This window comes from Erinaceus europaeus, chromosome 22 (genome assembly GCF_950295315.1).
Source record: "Erinaceus europaeus chromosome 22, mEriEur2.1, whole genome shotgun sequence".
Classification (NCBI taxonomy): Eukaryota; Metazoa; Chordata; class Mammalia; order Eulipotyphla; family Erinaceidae; genus Erinaceus; species Erinaceus europaeus.
In genome coordinates this window covers 8047006-8064791 of record NC_080183.1, presented here as the reverse complement: position 1 = coordinate 8064791, position 17786 = coordinate 8047006, and the positions used below count along the sequence as shown (strand labels likewise).

The following is a 17786-nucleotide window of genomic DNA, read 5'->3' as shown; positions in this document are numbered from 1 at the left end:
TAGTATGTTTAAAAATATTTTTATCTTTACTTATTGGATAGAGACAGAAATTGAGAGGAAGGAGGGAGATAGACCCCTGCAGCACTGCTTCATCACTGTGAAGCTTCCCCCCTGCAGGTGGGGACCAGGGGGCTTGAACAAGGGTCCTTGCACATTGTAACACATGCGCTCAACCAGGTGCATCGACACCCAGCCCCTATTCATTGTTTTTTTTTTTTTTTGTACCAGAGCACTGCTCAGCCCTGGCCTATATGGTGGTGCAGAGGACTCTCAGGTCTGAGAGTCTGTTTGCAACTGTCATGTCATGTCCTCTCCCTGAGCTGCAGTTCTGAGCTCTGTGAGACCTTTTGTGTCTTTGCCGAAGGACATGTGATTCCCACCCCGCCCCCCCCAAATAGGCACGCGTGAAAGGGCAGCCAGGGTCGCAGACCCAGACCAGCAACAAAAGGCGCACACACAGTCACGTGCGGGTGAGAGACAGACAGACTTTACTGCTCAGCACTGGCAACGTGGAGACGCAGGCGCTTAGGACACGAGGTGGCGTGTTTCTTCAACTGATGCAACTCGGCCATTTTTTTTTTATTGCGACTGGAAGACAATACATCACAGAAACTTTATGGTAGGTCTGGGGAGGGGGAGTGTTATTTACAATACATGATGAGATAGTTTGTCTTTGGCAATATGATTACATATGAAGGATGTGAAATACAAGGAGGGGCTCTGAGCCAACACCATCAGCTCCCTCAAGTTCGGCCGATTGCGCCCGATCCTCTCAGCAACACAAACTCAACTGAACGTCACTTCCTTCCCTCCTTCACCATTCCCCTTTTTATTCGTCTAGTCATGATATTGGCAGTTTCATACAGAAAATACAGGAAAAAAATATTGGCTTGTGAGACATGATTACTCTAGTCAATGAATGTGGCCACATAGGGCTCTTGGCCAGCAAAGGTCAGAGGACCCCAAGAGTTTACAGAAACTCCTTGGTCTTCTGATTGCTTTATCACTGTCACCATTATCATTATTATTATCATTTTCTGTTGAACAAAAACAGAAATTCAGAAATGTTACAGAATCAGAGTATAAAAATGTACAAGTGTACATAATGCTTCCCAGACACACAGAGATACATTTCTTTCTGTTTTTTTTTCTCTGTATTTTTCACCATGGCAGTAGAAGTAGTGAGTGTGAAAGACACAGCGTGATACTGGTTACTGAATCAGCTATGAGCTTAGGTGGCCTCAACAGACAGACTCAAGAACTAGTGGATGTTTAGATAGCTGAAGTCGTGCTACGTTTCATCTCAAAAAAAGGGGGGGGGGGCGAGTGGGTGTTGGGGTTGTGGGTAGAAACTCAGGCCACTGAAAGGATGAAATACAATTTCTAGGTTTGATAAGTTTACCACATCGAAGTCCTTGAGAATCCAATATGGGATATCAATTATTTGCAAAAGCTGGAAATGGCAGTTCTCAGCTTTTGCAAATGAAACACAGTGGGGGAAAAAAAAAACCCCACTGCTGTATAGTTTCCAAATAAATAGTCTTGATTTCAACACTAACAAAACAAACAGGAAGGGTATTTGTGAACATATCACAGGAAGTCAGAAGTCATCTCTCACCCAGGTCTGATTTCAAAAGTATGACAGTAAGATACAGCACCACAGACACATCTGTTTCGGCCATGAACTGATGGATTGTTTACAGAACAAAACTGGATTGTTCTTCCTTCCTTAATTTTTGGTCAGTGAGGCTAGCACTTGTTTGCTGAACTATGGAAGAATTGCAAGGTCACACATTCTTTATGATAAAGAAACCGAGCTGGCCAGTCTGTGCTTAATTCAAGAATAACCAGTAGGGGAGAGAGAGCGAGAGCGAGAGAGGAGAAGAGAGAGAGAGAGAGAGAGAGGAAGGGGGGGACAGAAAGGAGCTAACCACCATCACCAGTGCTCTCTCAAAGGAAGAGGGGTTGACAGATGAATTCACACAGGTAGGAGGGTCTATACACAACAGTGAATGCCATGTGTAAATCCTCATGAAAACTCCAAGTACAAGAACACCACACAATGTTATATACTTTGACTTACACATTCCATCACAAAGGAAGAAGAGACGCCATTACAACTTGGTAACTGTGTTAACTGCAATAGAAACCAAAGTCCAGAGTTTGGCAGATAACTAAAAGAGGGTTATCACTTAGGTTATATAGCAAAAAAGTGTTGATGTATATTATATATAGTAGTATAAATAATAAAAAAGTATTATTTAAATTAGATCACAGTGCTGCATTATGTGCATAACAGTGTTTGATATAGTATTGGAGGGCTGGGACCTACGACACTAAGGATTTAACTGTCAACACTGGTTAAGTCACAATCGAGAGGGGACACGAGAGTTCAACATGTGTTCTTTTGATGGCAAGAATCCTGAAGGTGAAGGGGGGGTTAATAAAAACAACCAGTCACTTCTCTACAGAGACAAGAAAAAAAGTTGCAACATCTGGGCAGCTGTGATCCACCTTAGAAAGAAACCAGTTCCAACCTGAATCAAGTTTCAAGGGAAAGAGAAGTCACATTGAATTTCAATCCAATCCCATATGGAAGGTCTGTTCTTGTAGGTTCCTCAGACAGAGCTGACCAGGATAAAGACCCACACACATGGGGGGCCTGGGCCACAGAAATGCAAATGGGTAGCATTTGGCATGGAGCCATCTTGGGACTGAACTAGGCACAGAAGCCATCAAAAGCTTGGTTTCTGCTCTCCAGAACCAGAAGCTGCCCCAGGCAGGAAGGTCATTCAGCACAGTGCTGTCCCCAGAGCGCCTTGTACTCAGACTGTCACAACCAGCAGGTCCCTCCCCTCCATGGCATGTTCCTTATTCAAAATTCAGCCCCAAAGCTGAATCCTGTGACAGCTGTTTGGACTGTGTATTTTTTTCCTTTTTCTTTTGAAACCTCCATATGGGTTTGGTTCATTATACTTTTCAGATAAGCAGCTTGAGCAAAACAAAATCAACAACTTGAAAAATATACTGATAGGTGTGTGTGAGTGATGGGGGGGGGGAGAAATAGGAGCTTAAGATATATCATAAGGCTGGGAAAATCTAGGATGCAAACTCATTCCATATAGTACAATGAAAAGGTCAAAGACAGAGGAGTAGCATACAGAGAACTGTCTGCATGCGTCTCATTTAAGGAAAAAAGCTTTTTTGTGTGTGTCAGGCTTTTTTTCTTAAATGGGTCTGAGCGCCGACAGTGAGTTAACTGTAGACATGACGGTGTTATGTGTTCACGGTTGTTTTTCTGAAAGCGTCTTTAAATATTGCTATAGTTCCCCATTTCCTCCCCCCTCCCCCGCCCCAGGTGAGTATGTGAGATACTGGAGTAACATACAAAACTTGGATTGCTCCCCTTGGAGGGAAAAATGAAAGCCTAAAACCAAAAAACAGAACAGAATGAAACAAACAAACAAAAGAAAGCCCCTTGTATGCTGCTGAGTCGCTAGACTCGTGCAGACACAGGCTAGTTTGGAAGTGAAAAAAAAAAAATCACCTGACTTTTGAGAAGGAATTCCAAGACTAAGGTAAATGATACTGAAGCAAAATTTTCTCTCACAAATAGGCTTGTGCTTAAGTTCTCTACTGCTCTCGGAGGAGGGGGCTGGGGTGTGTGTGTGTGTGGGGGGTCCCTCCTGCCCCTTGGCTTGGGAAGGCCATGGAGGACCTCATTTTAAAAATGGATTCACTACAAAGGACCACATACACATTGATATGCGTGTGTCTGTGTGTGTTTCAACAATCAAAACACAGAGCGGAACATGATGGAGCCATTGTTTTGGTTATGCATAACGTGTATGCCTCCAAAAACAGAAGAAAAATAGAAAAAAGTACCCTCACGAAAGATTTCCCCCCCTCCCCCCGGGTCCCTCCCAGGAAGCAGAGACCCAGGAAAATAACACTTGGAAAGCTGCTGGATGAGGTATTTTTATGCAGAGTGGTTCTGGAGTTAAGAACGCACTTTTTATAGTTATCTATTTCTCAAAAAGAGATCAGAAAAGTAAATCACACACATTACATTTTTATTATTTCCTAAAAGAGGCCTCGGCGCCTTCAGGAAATGAAATGAGGAGAGCAGCCCATTGTAGGTCTCCACTGGGAGAAGCCTCCTGCCAGAAATAGCCCTGCGGCCTGCCTGCCTCTGCCTTCCAGGAGGGGAGTTTGGGGGTGGTGGGGAGCAGGTTCTGAGTTTCATCTTAGGGCTGAGGGAGGCTGAGGGACTGAGGGCAGATCTGGAGGTTTTGGTCTGGTGACAACACAAGATGTTCAGGTCCCACTGCTGTGGGTGGCTTTTGGGGTGTGTCAGGTGTCTGGGGGAGAGGGGAAGGTTTGAGCATTTCCAAAATAGAGCTTGGCTCCCGTTGACACCCTGAACATAACTGCTGTGGGCTATCTGACCCACCCAAGGGGATACGTGGCGGGGTGTGGGACACACACACACCAGCTTACCCCACTGTCTGGCAGTTGGAAGTCCTGACAGTGCCTGGTACTGGCAGCCGGACTCCACAGGGGCCCTCGACTGTCCCTTCTTAAGCAACAACAACAGCCAAATGAAAACAACGAAGAAATCTAGATGACTCTCATTCCCTTGCTCTCTCCCCACCACAGCCTGAGCCACGCAAGAGGATATATTGCTTGGAACTTCCCTCCATTCTGGTGGAAGGTCACATTCTCTGAGAGAGTTCTCTTTGGATCTCCCCACCCTCCCCCCCCCCCCCCCCCCAGAATAACTTCTCCTAGGCAGCGTCACAGGGGACGTTCCTGGTCTATGTAACACCACCTGGCTGTTTCCTGCTGCTCTCACAGCCTAGTTGGGGCTTAATTCCTGGTTGGTTGGCTGGTGTGCTGGAAGTGGTGGAGAGAGCAGACCCCTTCTTCCCTCTGTGAACGTGGCGGCGCAGGAAGCCATCTAGCCATCTGGGGCTGGTTCTTCCAACACCAGCATCACTTCCTCCTTCACAGCTCCCCTAACTCACTCACACCCTAATCTAATAAGGCCTATTATGTGCTTCCCCTTCTTCTGGTGAATTTGCATAAGTATTTACTGCCTTATTATTATTATTATTTTTCCCCTAGAACCAAATCACGGTCATGTTTTTTTTTTTTTTTCAAGTCAGTGTCCTATAATTCTCTTGACACACTCACTACTAAGTTTGCCCTCAAATTATTGCATCATGGTAAACACGTACAGACAAAGAGAAAGGACAGACTTTTCAACAGAGTCAGAGGGGTCAGGGGGCTGAAGTGCAGACAAGGCAGTACAGAGCTCCATCATTCAGGCCCTACCAGAATATGAAGATATTTTATATTGCAGAGTAAGTTCCCCAACAGTCAGAATTTGTCCCTGAAGAAGGTTAAACCTTAAACACTTGCTTCAAAAAAACCAAAACAAAACAGTTGGGAGAAATAAACAAAATAAAAGGTGGGGGGAGAAAAAGAAGAAAACCAAAAGAACCTCTAAGCCTAAGGGCTTAAAAATTAGAGGCATAGCCTTTTCTCTATTTTCTCTATTTATATGAAAATAATTCATGCTTCATGCTAAATACATTATTCACCTTACAAGAACTTTGATACTTCTGAATAAAAAAAAAAAGCTGTGTTTTTCTTCTTTTTTCAAAGGAATCTATGCATTGTGGACTGGAAATTTCTGCTGGCTATACTGAGTGAGTGTGGAAATCACTGATTTTTGCAAAGATGAATCCTGACATTAACTGCAAACTCCACTTTGAGGGCAGTACGGGAGCTTGCCTTTTCTCCTTAAAATAATTTAATTTTGCCATTTTTTTCCTTTTTGTTTTTGTCCATCAAGGCAACTTTCATCTGTTAAAGAACGAATCAAACTATGAATGGCAGGTTCTGTAGCTTTTTGTTTTTGCTTCTGTTTTTCCTTTTTAACTTGGATCAAATAGTTTGACAGGCAGAGAAAGATCTGCATCATGATTTCCTTCCTTTACAGCTAATAGACTTTCCTGGATTCGATTTTTTTCACTTGGGTAATTAAGAAGACACGGCGTGCTTTCTCTCTGTGTGTGTGTGTCCTTTCGTGTGTGTGTGTGTGTGTGTGTGTGTACGTACACACGTGTGTGCAGGGGGAGTCAACCTCCAGACTTATGGCTTGTGGAAACTCTCTTCATTTCACATAGCACAGGACCCAAGGATGAGTAACATCATCAAAACCGACCTCGTCCTCCTCAGAGCCTGAGGCCAGACAGGACCAGAAGCCAGCCACCTGTGCATCACTGTGAGGCAACGCCAAGGGCTTACCTGACCAGGCCTGGTGAAACAAGCTTGGTTCTGCTCTGAGGGGATGGGGCTCTTCCTTTGCCCCAGTGACCTTCAGCAGGTTCTCTCAGTGAAACCCCATGAGGTGGACGGCCTGCCCTTTCAGGCCTGAAGATTGGGCCTGAGAGGTGACCGTGGTTTGTGTGATCCTGTGCCGCCCTCCCTGACCCCCTGCCCACTCGGCCCACACCTGCCAAGCTGGAGGGAACAATGGTCATTTTGGTGTTTTCGGTTTTTGTCTCCAGATTATTGAAAAGCTTTTGTAAAACAGCTGAGTGTCAATGAGTTCTATGGCTTCAATCTCCTTTAAAAATAAAAATTCTCAGGGGTCCGAAACAAAGGAGGGCAAATAAAAAAAAAAAGAAAGAGAAAGAGAGAGAGAGAGAAAAAAAAAAAGAGAACCAAATAAAAAAAAAGCATAATAAACTGCTGATATTGCCACAAATCATTAGAAATCTCCTGACATGCTGAAACCAAATGGCCGTTAAGTTCAAAACAAATCAGTGACTTGTTTTTTTGTTTTTTGTTTTTGTCTCTTTGTTGCGGTCTTGTCTTCCTTTCAATTTTTTGTGGTTTCCTTTTGCTCTTTCTGTCCCTTTGCCGTCCGATTGGTGATGTTATTCAAACACGAGCGAATCCCTGCCAAGTGCAGGAGGGAGCCCGCGGCCTCCTTCATCTCCTCGTCGTCACTCTCGGGGGGCTTCTCCGTGCGTCTCTTTTTGAGGGGCAGCGTGTCGCTGGGGACCTTCCTGGCCTTGGCGAAGTGCTGGCGCTTCTTGTGCTGGGGACAGTGGCCGCCATCCCCTGGGCCCTCCTTGGCCTCCTGGGGGCCGTGTCTCCGCTCGTCCTCCTCCGGCTCGCTGTGGCTCTCAGGGCTCTGCAAGCTGCCCTCGCTGCCCCCCTGGCTGCCCTTGGTGGACGACTCCAAGTGGTCGTCAGCCGAGGAGGAGGACACGGAGTCGCTGGCCGGCGACGTGCTCCTGGTGGCCGAGGCCTTGGCACTGCTGTAGTTGTGGTCCTCCTTGGGGTCTCCGCTGACCACCGGGGAGCCACACGATGGCTCGCTCTCAGTCCGCATGCGGCAGCCTGGGAGGCCGTTCCTGCAGGTCGGGGACACGGGTGGAGGGACAGAGAGAGGACACGGGTTAGATGCCTCTGATGGAGACTTGGGAGTGCACCTGCACTCAGCACAGCGGGCCCCTTGGCCAAAACACTGGCCTCACTCATCCCATTACAGGTAAGCAGGCAGAAACTTGGGGAGCAGCTGCTGTGGTGTTTCCAAGGGAGCTCCGCTCATGCTCAAAGGCCTGTAGTCCTGCCAGGGAGTCTGCAAGGCCTCTGGGGAAGGGCGTGTACACTGGTGGAGACAGAGAAGGAACACACACACACACACACACACACACACACACACACACACACCCTGACATCTGCAAGACCTCTGGGGAAGGGCGTGTACACTGGTGGAGACAGAGAAGGAACACACACACACATACACACATACACAGACACACACACACACACCCCCTGACATCTGCAAGGCCTCTGGGGAAGGGCGTGTACATTGGTGGAGACAGAGAACACACACACACACACACACACACACACACACACACACACACACCCTAACTTCTGGGAGTTCCAACTCAAATAGAAACACACTTCTGGGCAGGGGCAGATAGCATAATGGTTATGCAGAGACTCTCATGCCTGAGGTTCTGAAGTCCCAGGTTTAGTTCCCAACACCACCACAAGCCAGAGCTGAGCAGTACTCTGGTAAAAACAAAAACAAACAAAAGAGAAAACTCTTTCCTATTTGATACAATGAACTTGCCCTGAGACTGGATCATGAGTGGACTGACAAGCTGCTTCCATGGTTAGTAAGTAGGTGGGATGCTGTTTGGGATGGAGTGGGCTTGGTGGCAACTGGCCCACTCCCTGTGCCATGACACATGCTTGAAGTCCTGAGCATTTGGGGAGGTGACTATTAACCACTTCTTCAAAAACCACTCAGTAAGATGCACAAGAGCTTTGCAGACACCTCTCATAGCCAGATGGGAAATTAGACCTGCAAACCATTAACCTCTCAGTAAAAAAAAAAAAAAAGTAAAAGTAAAACTCACATGTGATGCTTCCAAAGTGTTCACATATGTTCAGAGATAGGAGAATTTAGAGATAATTACCCACACAGCGGTCTTATGTTAGCATAACTGAAGCCAGCTGAACTGACCAGAGCCCGGCCAAGTCAAATGCCAGAGGTGGCATGCACCTGGTAGAGTGAACATGCTACAAGGTGCAAGGATCTGGGTTCAAGCCCCTGGTCTCCAGCTACTGGGGGGTGGGGAAGCTTCACAAGCAGTAAGGAGTATTGCAGGTGTCATCTCTCTCCTTCTCAATTTTTGTCTTTATCCAATGAATAAAGAAGATATACTTTTTAAAAAAATCACATGGTATAAGTTTCTCTCTCCCTCTTTTTGTTCCAGATTTTATTTATTAATGAGAAAGATAGGAGAGAGAGAGAGAGAGAGAGAAAGAGAGAGGGAGAGGGAACCAGACATCACTCTGGTACATGTGCTGCTGGGGGTTGAACTCAGGACCTCATGCTTGAGAATCTAATGCTTTATCACCTCCCTGGACCACCACCTCCCTGGACCACCGTGCAATAGTTTGAATAGTTTTAAACAAAAACTTGGGGTCTTGCCTCAAAGGGAGGGGAACTACTAGGAGCACCGCCTACATCACACTGGCTCCACTTTGCTGTCTGTAGCCCCAGCGACTTCCTGTTTCCTTTGCAGAGAATTAGCACATGCTGCCTGCACCTGCCGCCTATGCGCTGGAGTTTCTCTCTGGAACTGAGATGTGACCACTTAGGGTGACGATGTCCTCCCCAGGGACTGGCTTGAGAAGGCTGATCTCTCACCAAGCGTGGAAAGGAGGAAGCGAAGTGAACGTGGCCGGAAGAAGCATCACTGGAACTGAGCCATTATACAGCATTTGGCTGAGATCCACCAGCAAGGATCTCCCCAGACTTCCACTTCCGGCCAAGTGGCCCAGGAGGCTGGGGAAGGCATTCTCGCAACTGTCATACAAAAGAGCTCAGAAGTCCAGTGGCTTATTTTACAGTCCTTGCAGGTACCAAACGAACCTCACACAGCAAAAACAAACAAACAAACAAAAAAAAAACCAGATAAAGGCACAGGTCTGAGTAATAGGTAGCCAAGAAATTCAGCTTCTTGGAAGTAATTGCTTACTTAATTTTTAAAAGATAGTTATTTCTTCCTGTGAGTGAGAAAGAAAGGAAGGAAGGGAAGAGAGAAAGGAAGAAAGAGAAAGAAAGAAAGAAAGAAAGAAAGAAAGAAAGAAAGAAAGAAAGAGAAACTTCTGAGGCTCAGGCATGAAAGTCTGGGGTGTGCTACCCCCCTCCCAATTCAGAGGATGTGCAAGAACTATGGATTCCAGCAGTGCCATGTGTCCTAGAAAGGGGCTACCTTTCCCTCAAGGTCTCAGCATAAACTGGAATAACAAATCCTCTTGAAGAAAACAGCCCACTAGGGCTCCCCGCCCCCCCCCATCCCCCTATTAAGTTTAGTCTGGCAGGCCCGAGGCTGGAATGCCACTGTGCAGATCCAAAGACCTCAAGCTCAATTTAGCTTAAAATGTTGGCCGGTCAATGGAGGGACTCAGGTGGTGGGGACGGTGTGGAACTGACCTGTTATTTTGTCATGTGAGCAACTTAACCAGGTGCGCCACCACCTGGCCTCTCTGACCCATTAGTTTGTAAATCACCAATAAAAACAAAAATGTCGGATGTTGCCTCCCAGAAGAAAATACAAGGCCTTTCTGGAAGAACAGACATTAAACACTGAGCACAAGGAATTCTGTACAGTAAGGCTCTATGGAACATGGGTTCATAAGAATAATAAAAATCATTAAACACAAAAATAAATCAGCAAAAGTAAGAGACAATAGGAAAAAGAAGGAGAAAGAGGTGAAGGGGAGTGAGAAGGAGGAGGAGAAGGAGAAAGAGGAGGAGGAGTAGCTATAGAACTTGAACTGGAAAGCCTGCAAATATTAAAATGACTATGTATAGAGTAGTAGGCATGCGCTTAAATAAAAGAGGAAATGCAAATCTATGAGAGAGGAGGGAAACATCTACAGGAAGTTTTAGAGATGGTAAAAATATGATTCCTGAAGAAAAAAAAAACTCAATGGAATTGATTAGTGAAAAAGTTAGTGAACTGGAAGGCAGATCTGAAATGAAGATAAGAAAATGCAGGAGAGACCTAGAGATGGAAATATGAAAGGAAGCTGGAAGTGAGATGATCCGATACTAACCGAACTGAAGCTCTAGCGTGGACAGGAAGAGAACGGAGGGGTCTACGACTGGCCAAGAAAACAGCTGATGATTTCTAGTTCTTTCATGAAAGATGCCAATCTTAAAATTCAGAAAAATCAGAAACCCCAAGGAGGAGGAATAAAGGCAAGTTTAGACACATGATAGGTGGACTGCAGAGATGCTGGGTCACAGTCTCTCCAGCAGAAAGAATGCCTTGCTGTGTGGGAGGCCATGGGTTCAAGCCTAGACATCCCATGAGAGCTTTGTGAATGGTGCGGTACAGCACACACTTTACCATGTCTGAGAACCCTGGCACCACGTTGGAGCCACGCAAGGCTGCAGGGATGCCCCACGAATGCTGGAGTGGCGCTCTGGTGTCTCTTTACTCTTCTTCCCCCCCCCCCCCATCTGAAATTAAAAGAAGGAGTTTGCCTGGTGCAGTAGAATTACACATGTTGATAGGTGAGACACCACTGGGCATTAGACAACAGGAAATTGGATGTTCAGCTAAATCAAACACGTGAGGCTCTGGGTTTATTCCCCAGGGCTACAGTAAAAGAAATATGTTTATATATATAAATGAAGAGAGAGGACTCAAAACTCGCAGGAAGCAAATGCATGAGCTCCAACTAGGGAAATGGTTTACCTGGTAGAGCACAGGAGTTCTATAAGGGAAGCTCCACAGGGTGTTTGGTATATCAGTAGCCTGGCTTCTCATTCATGAGATAAGTGAAATGAACATAAAAAATATATCAACGAGGGGAGATCACATAGTGATTAGGCAAAAAAGACTTCCATGCCTGAGGTGTCAAAGGGCCTAGGTTTAATTCCTAGCGCCACCAGAAACCAGAGTTTAGCAGAGCTCAGCAAAAACAAAAACAGAGACAAAACAAAGCAAACGCACAAACACATACGTATCTTACCGAGTGAGGAGAAACGATTAAGGTAAGCAAGTGAGGACATGAGAGAGAAATAATACTCTCAGAAGGAGAGAGAAAAACAACCACTCACATATTGTCCTTATTCTTAGGAGCTGTATACCCAGTAATAGCTCCTAAGAATAAGGACAAAATAAATATTTTTTAAAAAGCAGGGCTTTGGGGGGGCGGGCGGCGGCACACCTGGTTAAGTACACCCATGGTTAAGGACCCAAGGGGAAAGCTTCATGAGTGGTTGAAGCAGGGCTGCAGGTGTCTCTGTCTTCCCCTCCTATATCTCTCCCTGTCCCCTCTCAATTTCTCTGTTTTTATCTAATAAGAAACAAATAAATAAAATATTTTAAAAATGCAGGGCTTCAGCTAAAAGCAAGTATTCACTCTGGGAGCTTCTTAGGAATATATTTCAAGATAATGGAAATAATAGTGACTGAGTGATTTAAAAAGAGAGAGAAAGAGACTAAAATAGAATCAATATCTGAGTGATATTAAGAAGAGAGAATAGAAAATAAGGCATTCCAAGGGCCTAGTATTGATCAGAAGGTTAAAGATATCGATTAACTTTAAACACCTTAAAATATTCATGTTATAAGGTCAGGGAACAGCACTAAAAGAAAATGTGTAACTTCTAAACCATCAGAAGGAACAAAAAAGGGAAGAGGACTGGGAGAATCTAGTTCAATTTAAAACAACGCCAGAAAAGAATGCGGAGAAATACAAGAGAAACAGTTGAAATAAATTCAAGTATGACAATTAAACGGCCACAAACTTCATTAAAAGGTAAAAATCATTCATACAAATTGCAACAATATCCCTGTGTTGTTCACAAAGACACATGAGGACAAAGAAAGGGTGTGAGAAAGAGAACAGAAGATGTAGTCTGGTGGAGTCTGCTGGGAGACACATATTAAAACCAGGCCAGACTGAGGGCTGGGAGACCGCACGACTGCTACGCAATCAACTTTCCACACTTGAAGCTTCAAGATCTCAGGTTCAGTTCACCATAAACCAGAGCTGAACAACGTTTTGGTAGTAAAGGCAGGAACAAGATAGTTTGGTTTTTTTTTTAAAAATTTTGCCTCCAGAATTTTTTTCCCCGCTGGGGCTCAGTGCCTGCATTATGAATCCACTGCTCCTGAAGGCTTTTATTTTATTATTTTATTTTTATTAAACATTAAAAAAATATTTTTATTTATTTATGTTCCCTTTTATTTCCCTTGTTGTTTAACATTGTTATGGTTATTGATGTCGTTGTTGTTGGATAGGACAGAGAGAAATGGAGAGAGGAGGGAAAGACAGAGAGGGGGAGAGAAAGAGACACCTGCAGACCTGCTTCACCGCCTGTGAAGCGACTCCCCTGCAGGTGGGGAGCCGGGGGCTGGAACAATCTTTACACTGGTCCTTGCGCTTGTTGCCACGTGCGCTTAACCTGCTGCGCCAACCGCCCGCCCCCCCCTTTTTAATTGGATAGGACAGAGAAATTGAGAAGGGGTGGGGAGAGAGGGAGATAGAGAGACACCTGCAGACGTGCTTCACCACTTGCGAAGTGACCACCCCACCCTCCCCCACTTGCAGCAGGTGGGGAGCCAGGGGCTTGAACCCGGATGCTTGAACTGGTTCTTGAGCTTTGTACTATGTGTGCTTAACCTGATGAGCCACCACCCGGCCCCCTAGATTTTTTTTTTTTTAAAAAAAACTTCTGTTGATGATCCCACTCATCAACAGAAGCTGACTAAGAAGATCTGAAAGGGAAACTAAAAGCAGGACCTGACCAAATTGTAAGTAGGGCACCAGAGTAAAAGCCCTGTGGTGAGGGGTAGACATGCAGCTTCCTGGGCCAGTGGGGGGTGGGAGTAGGTGGGAGGGATGGGTCACAGTCTTTGGTGGTGGGAATGGTGTTTATGTACACTCCTAGTAAAATGTAGTCATATAAATCACTAGTTAATTAATATGAGAGGGGGAAAATCAATTGTATGTCTCAAAGTTTTTCAAAACACAAACTGAATCTTTTTAATATATAGGCTGTGTATTTGATATGTGGACTCTCTCAAAAGCCTAGACCAAGTAGATCAGAAGCATCCAATAGCACAGCTATATACAAGATACTGGGTACTACTGTACAGCAAACCCTAACAAAAGGACTTTTCAAAGTTAACCCAATTACCAAATAATGTGATGATAACATTAACTGTCGATTGTCTTTTTGAACCCTAAGACAGCAGGAACCTCACATCTCCACTATAGAGCCCCTACTTCCCCGAGTCCTGGAACCCTTGGATAGGGCCCACTTTCCCATATGCCTCTCCCAATCCATATCAAATAATATTGCATCCGCCGATCGCAACCTAACCAATGCAACGATTGCCACCTCAACATGCTTCACCTCAGACTGTGTCCAGAGACTTCACGTGTGGAATGACAACCCTTCAGCTTCATTACTCGGGTGAGACCTTTCCTTTCATAGTATACTCTAATTTCATCTCAGGTGGTTCACTTTCTAACAAAGTCCCCAAACCTAGATATACACCAGTTTCTGTGAGAGAGAGCTTATGCTCACATGTATCCATAAACTACTGCAAAATATATACCTGAAAGCAGAAGTACACTGGAGTTTGCAGTGAGTACCTCCCTAACACTTCCTCTCCACTATTCCAAGCTTTGGGTCCATGATTGCTCAACAATTTGTTTGGCTTCGTATGTTAACTCTCTTTTCAGTCACCAGGTTCCAGATGTCATCAGGATGCTGTCCAGGCTTCCCTAGACTGAAGACCCCACCAATGTGTCCTGGAGCTCAGCCTCCCCAGAGACACACCCTACTAGGGAAAGAGAGAGGCAGACTGGGAGTATGGACCGACCAGTCAACGCCCATGTTCAGCGGGGAAGCAATTATAGAAGCCAGACCTTCCACCTTCTACAACCCACAATGACCCTGGGTCCATGCTCCCAGAGGGATAGAGAATGGGAAAGCTATCAGGGGAGGGGATGGGATATGGAGATTGGGTGGTGGGAATTGTGTGGAGTTGTACCCCTCCTACCCTATGGTTTTGTTAATTAATCCTTACTTAAATAAAAAAACTTTAAAAAAAAAGGGCAAAAACCAATACTACAGATCAAGAGAGTCATTAAATATTTATAAAGGTTCAAGTCACCAGGGAGGTGTCACCGTTCTAAACTTGGATCTCTCCAGCAAAGACAGCCTCAAAATGGAATCTAGACACCTAAGACTGCAAGGTGCAAGGACAAACGATCAAATCCACGTTGTAATGGGAGACTTTTGACACCACCTCAGTACTCAACCCATCAAGCATGCACTCTCCTCCCCCCAGCCTCAGAGAGTATAGAAGCTTTGATCCAATAGACACATATTGGCCATGTACTGATTAAGGAGAGGGCATGCTATTTTGAAGCTCTTACTTAGGAAAGTTGATCTGCACTAGACCACATGAGTTTCCACACATTTCAATGAAGAGCCTTACAACTCAATTCTCTGACCACATGCATTGTAATTGCTTTGGTGTCAGAAGAGATAACTAAAGGCAAGGAAATAACTAAAAAGAAAAACAAGAAACATCCACCTTTTGTAGGTTCAAAAAGTTTAATTCACACTTCTAGAAATATATACCTTGTAAAGGGTCAATGAAATAAAGGTGAAAATTAGAAAATGCTCTGAGCTATTGAAATGATGAAGATAAAAGGTTAGCATAAGATTAGAACCTCAAACTTTTATTGAGAAAGAAAGGTTTAAAAAAAGCGTACAATCCAAAGAAAAATAATATATTCAAAGAAAGGAAATTCGAATGTAGAAATCAATGGAAAGCAGACGCAGACTAGAGCTAATAAAAAGCCAAAAGTTGATTCTTTGGGAGAAAGAAACCATGCCCTGTTTAAGCAGGAGATATCAGCGAGATAGGGAAATTGGGCATAACTAAAAATATTTAAGAACATGCCATTTAATCTTATGTTTGCATATTTCAAAGTTAGGTGACATGGATGAATTCTTACACTTCCCAAAATGAACTTAAAAAAAAAATTATACTGGGAGTCGGGCTGTAGCGCAGCGGGTTAAGCGCAGGTGGCACAAAGCGCAAGGACCAGAGTAAGGATCCAGGTTCAAGCCCCCAACTCCCCACCTGCAGGGGAGTCGCTTCACAGGCGGTGAAGCAGGTCTGCAGGTGTCTGTCTTTCTCTCCCCGTCTCTGTCTCCCCTCCTCTCTCCATTTCTCTCTGTCCTATCCAACAACAACTATAACAAGGCAACGAAAAGGAATAAATAAATAAATAAATATTAAAAAATTATACTGAATCATTAGCAATAGTTAAAAAAAAATCATCACCTAAAGAAAATCACTTCCAGGTTGTTTTACAAGCTAGTCCCATCAAATATTAAGCAACAGATAATAGTAATCTTATGTAAAAATCTTTCAGAGACTCTTAAGAGTTCTGGACTCATTTCACGAGAATAATGCCATTCTGACAGTTAAACTAGATATGGCTAGTTTTACAGAAAAGGAACATGGACAAAAAAAGTAAAACTCACACATAAATGTTAGCTGAGTGATCCCGACAACTTGCTAAATATTAGGTACCATCAGCAAACTTCTTCAGAAATGTAAATTTTAGTCAAAACTGGGAAGGTTATAATAAGATCTATATTAAAACAATACAAGAAAAAATTTATAATTACTCAATTGATGGGAATATTTTGTGTTACTCAGTGTAAAAAGGAACAAACCAGGGATGTTTCCTGATGCCATTTTCTTTCTTTTTCTGCCTCCTAGGGCTCGGTGCCTGCACAACAAATCCACTGACCCTGGCAGCCATCTTTTTCCCATTGTGGTTGCTGTTGTTGTTGTTGTTGGATAGGACAGAGAGAAATTCAGAGAGGAGGGGAAGACAGAGAAGGGGAGAGAAAGACAGACACCTGCAGACCTGCTTCATCCGGGACCCTTGGCGGGTACTTGCGCTTTTCACTATGTGCAGTTAACCCGGTGTGCCACCCCCGGAGCTCTCCCAATAAAAGTATATTTTCTCTAAAAATCTATCAAAGTTGCACTTTATTTATTATATTATATCTTCATTTCCTTATTGGATAGAGATAGCCAGAAACTGATGGAAGAGATAGAGAGGGAGAGAGAGGGATAGAGAGGGATAGAGAGGGAGAGAGAGGGATAGAGAGACAGAGAGAGACTGAGAGACTGAGAGTCAGCTGCAACACTGCTTCACCTCTTGTGAAGCTTTCCCTCTGCAGGTGGGGACTGGGGGCTTGATCCTGGGTCCTTGTGCAGTGCAACATGTGCACTCAACCAGGTGCAGCACCACATGGCCCCTATAAAATGCATTCTATCAAATGTGAGTCCGTAATATAGCTCCCTTTAAAATTGGAGACAACATAAACAGCTTATCATGCTTATTTTTTTATTTTTATGCAGAGGTTCTGAATTATAGAACAGGACAGGCAAAAAAAGAAAAAGAAAAAAAAAAGAAAAAGAAAAAAATGTAAGAACTAGAAGGGAAAGAAATCCCCACTATTATTTATAGAAGATAAATTATTAGAATTACTAAGGTGGTTTGTTTATCAAGACTGCCGGGGAAAAACAATTAACTACAAACGAATTACAGATTTAGAAGTGAAAGGGGGAGTCGGGCTGTAGCACAGCGGGTTAAGCGCAGGTGGCGCAAAGCACAAGGACTGGTATAAGGATCCCGGTTCAAGCCCCGGCTCCCCACCTGCAGGGGAGTCGCTTCACAGGCGGTGAAGCAGGTCTGCAGGTGTCTATCTTTCTCTCCTCCTCTCTGTCTTCCCCTCCTCTCTCCATTTCTCTCTGTCCTATCCAACAACAACAACAACAGCAACCACAATGGGAAAAAGATGGCTGCCAGGGTCAACAATAATAACTACAACAATAACTACAACAATAAAACAACAAGGGCAACAAAGGGAATAACTAAATAAAATAAATATTAAAATAAATAAAAAGAAGTGAAAGGAAAAACTCCATTATCTTTTGGAAGAAACTAAAAAAAAAACTACATGATTTCAGAGTAGAAACTCTTGTTAAGACATCATTATTTCCTAGAAAATAATAAACACCAAGATTAAGAGCTCCTCTTCACCATAAGACACTGTCACAAAGAGTAAAAGACCACCCACACACTAACTTTGAAAAGCTATGTATAACATAGGT

At 44.2% G+C, this 17786-nt stretch overlaps 1 protein-coding gene across 4 annotated transcripts in view; it reads right to left on the bottom strand.

Moving 5' to 3' along the window:
- Positions 1 to 465: 465 nt before the first annotated feature.
- The window catches only part of FOXN3 (forkhead box N3), a 274905-nt gene continuing 257584 nt past the window's right edge, over positions 466 to 17786 (bottom strand). For all 4 annotated transcript variants that reach the window (XM_007526825.3, XM_060181232.1, XM_060181233.1 and 1 more), the window contains one exon: positions 466 to 7433. In XM_007526825.3, coding sequence (XP_007526887.1) covers positions 6893 to 7433 — 541 coding nt within the window. In that variant the 3' untranslated portion in view covers positions 466 to 6892. The remainder of the gene's footprint in view (positions 7434 to 17786) is intronic.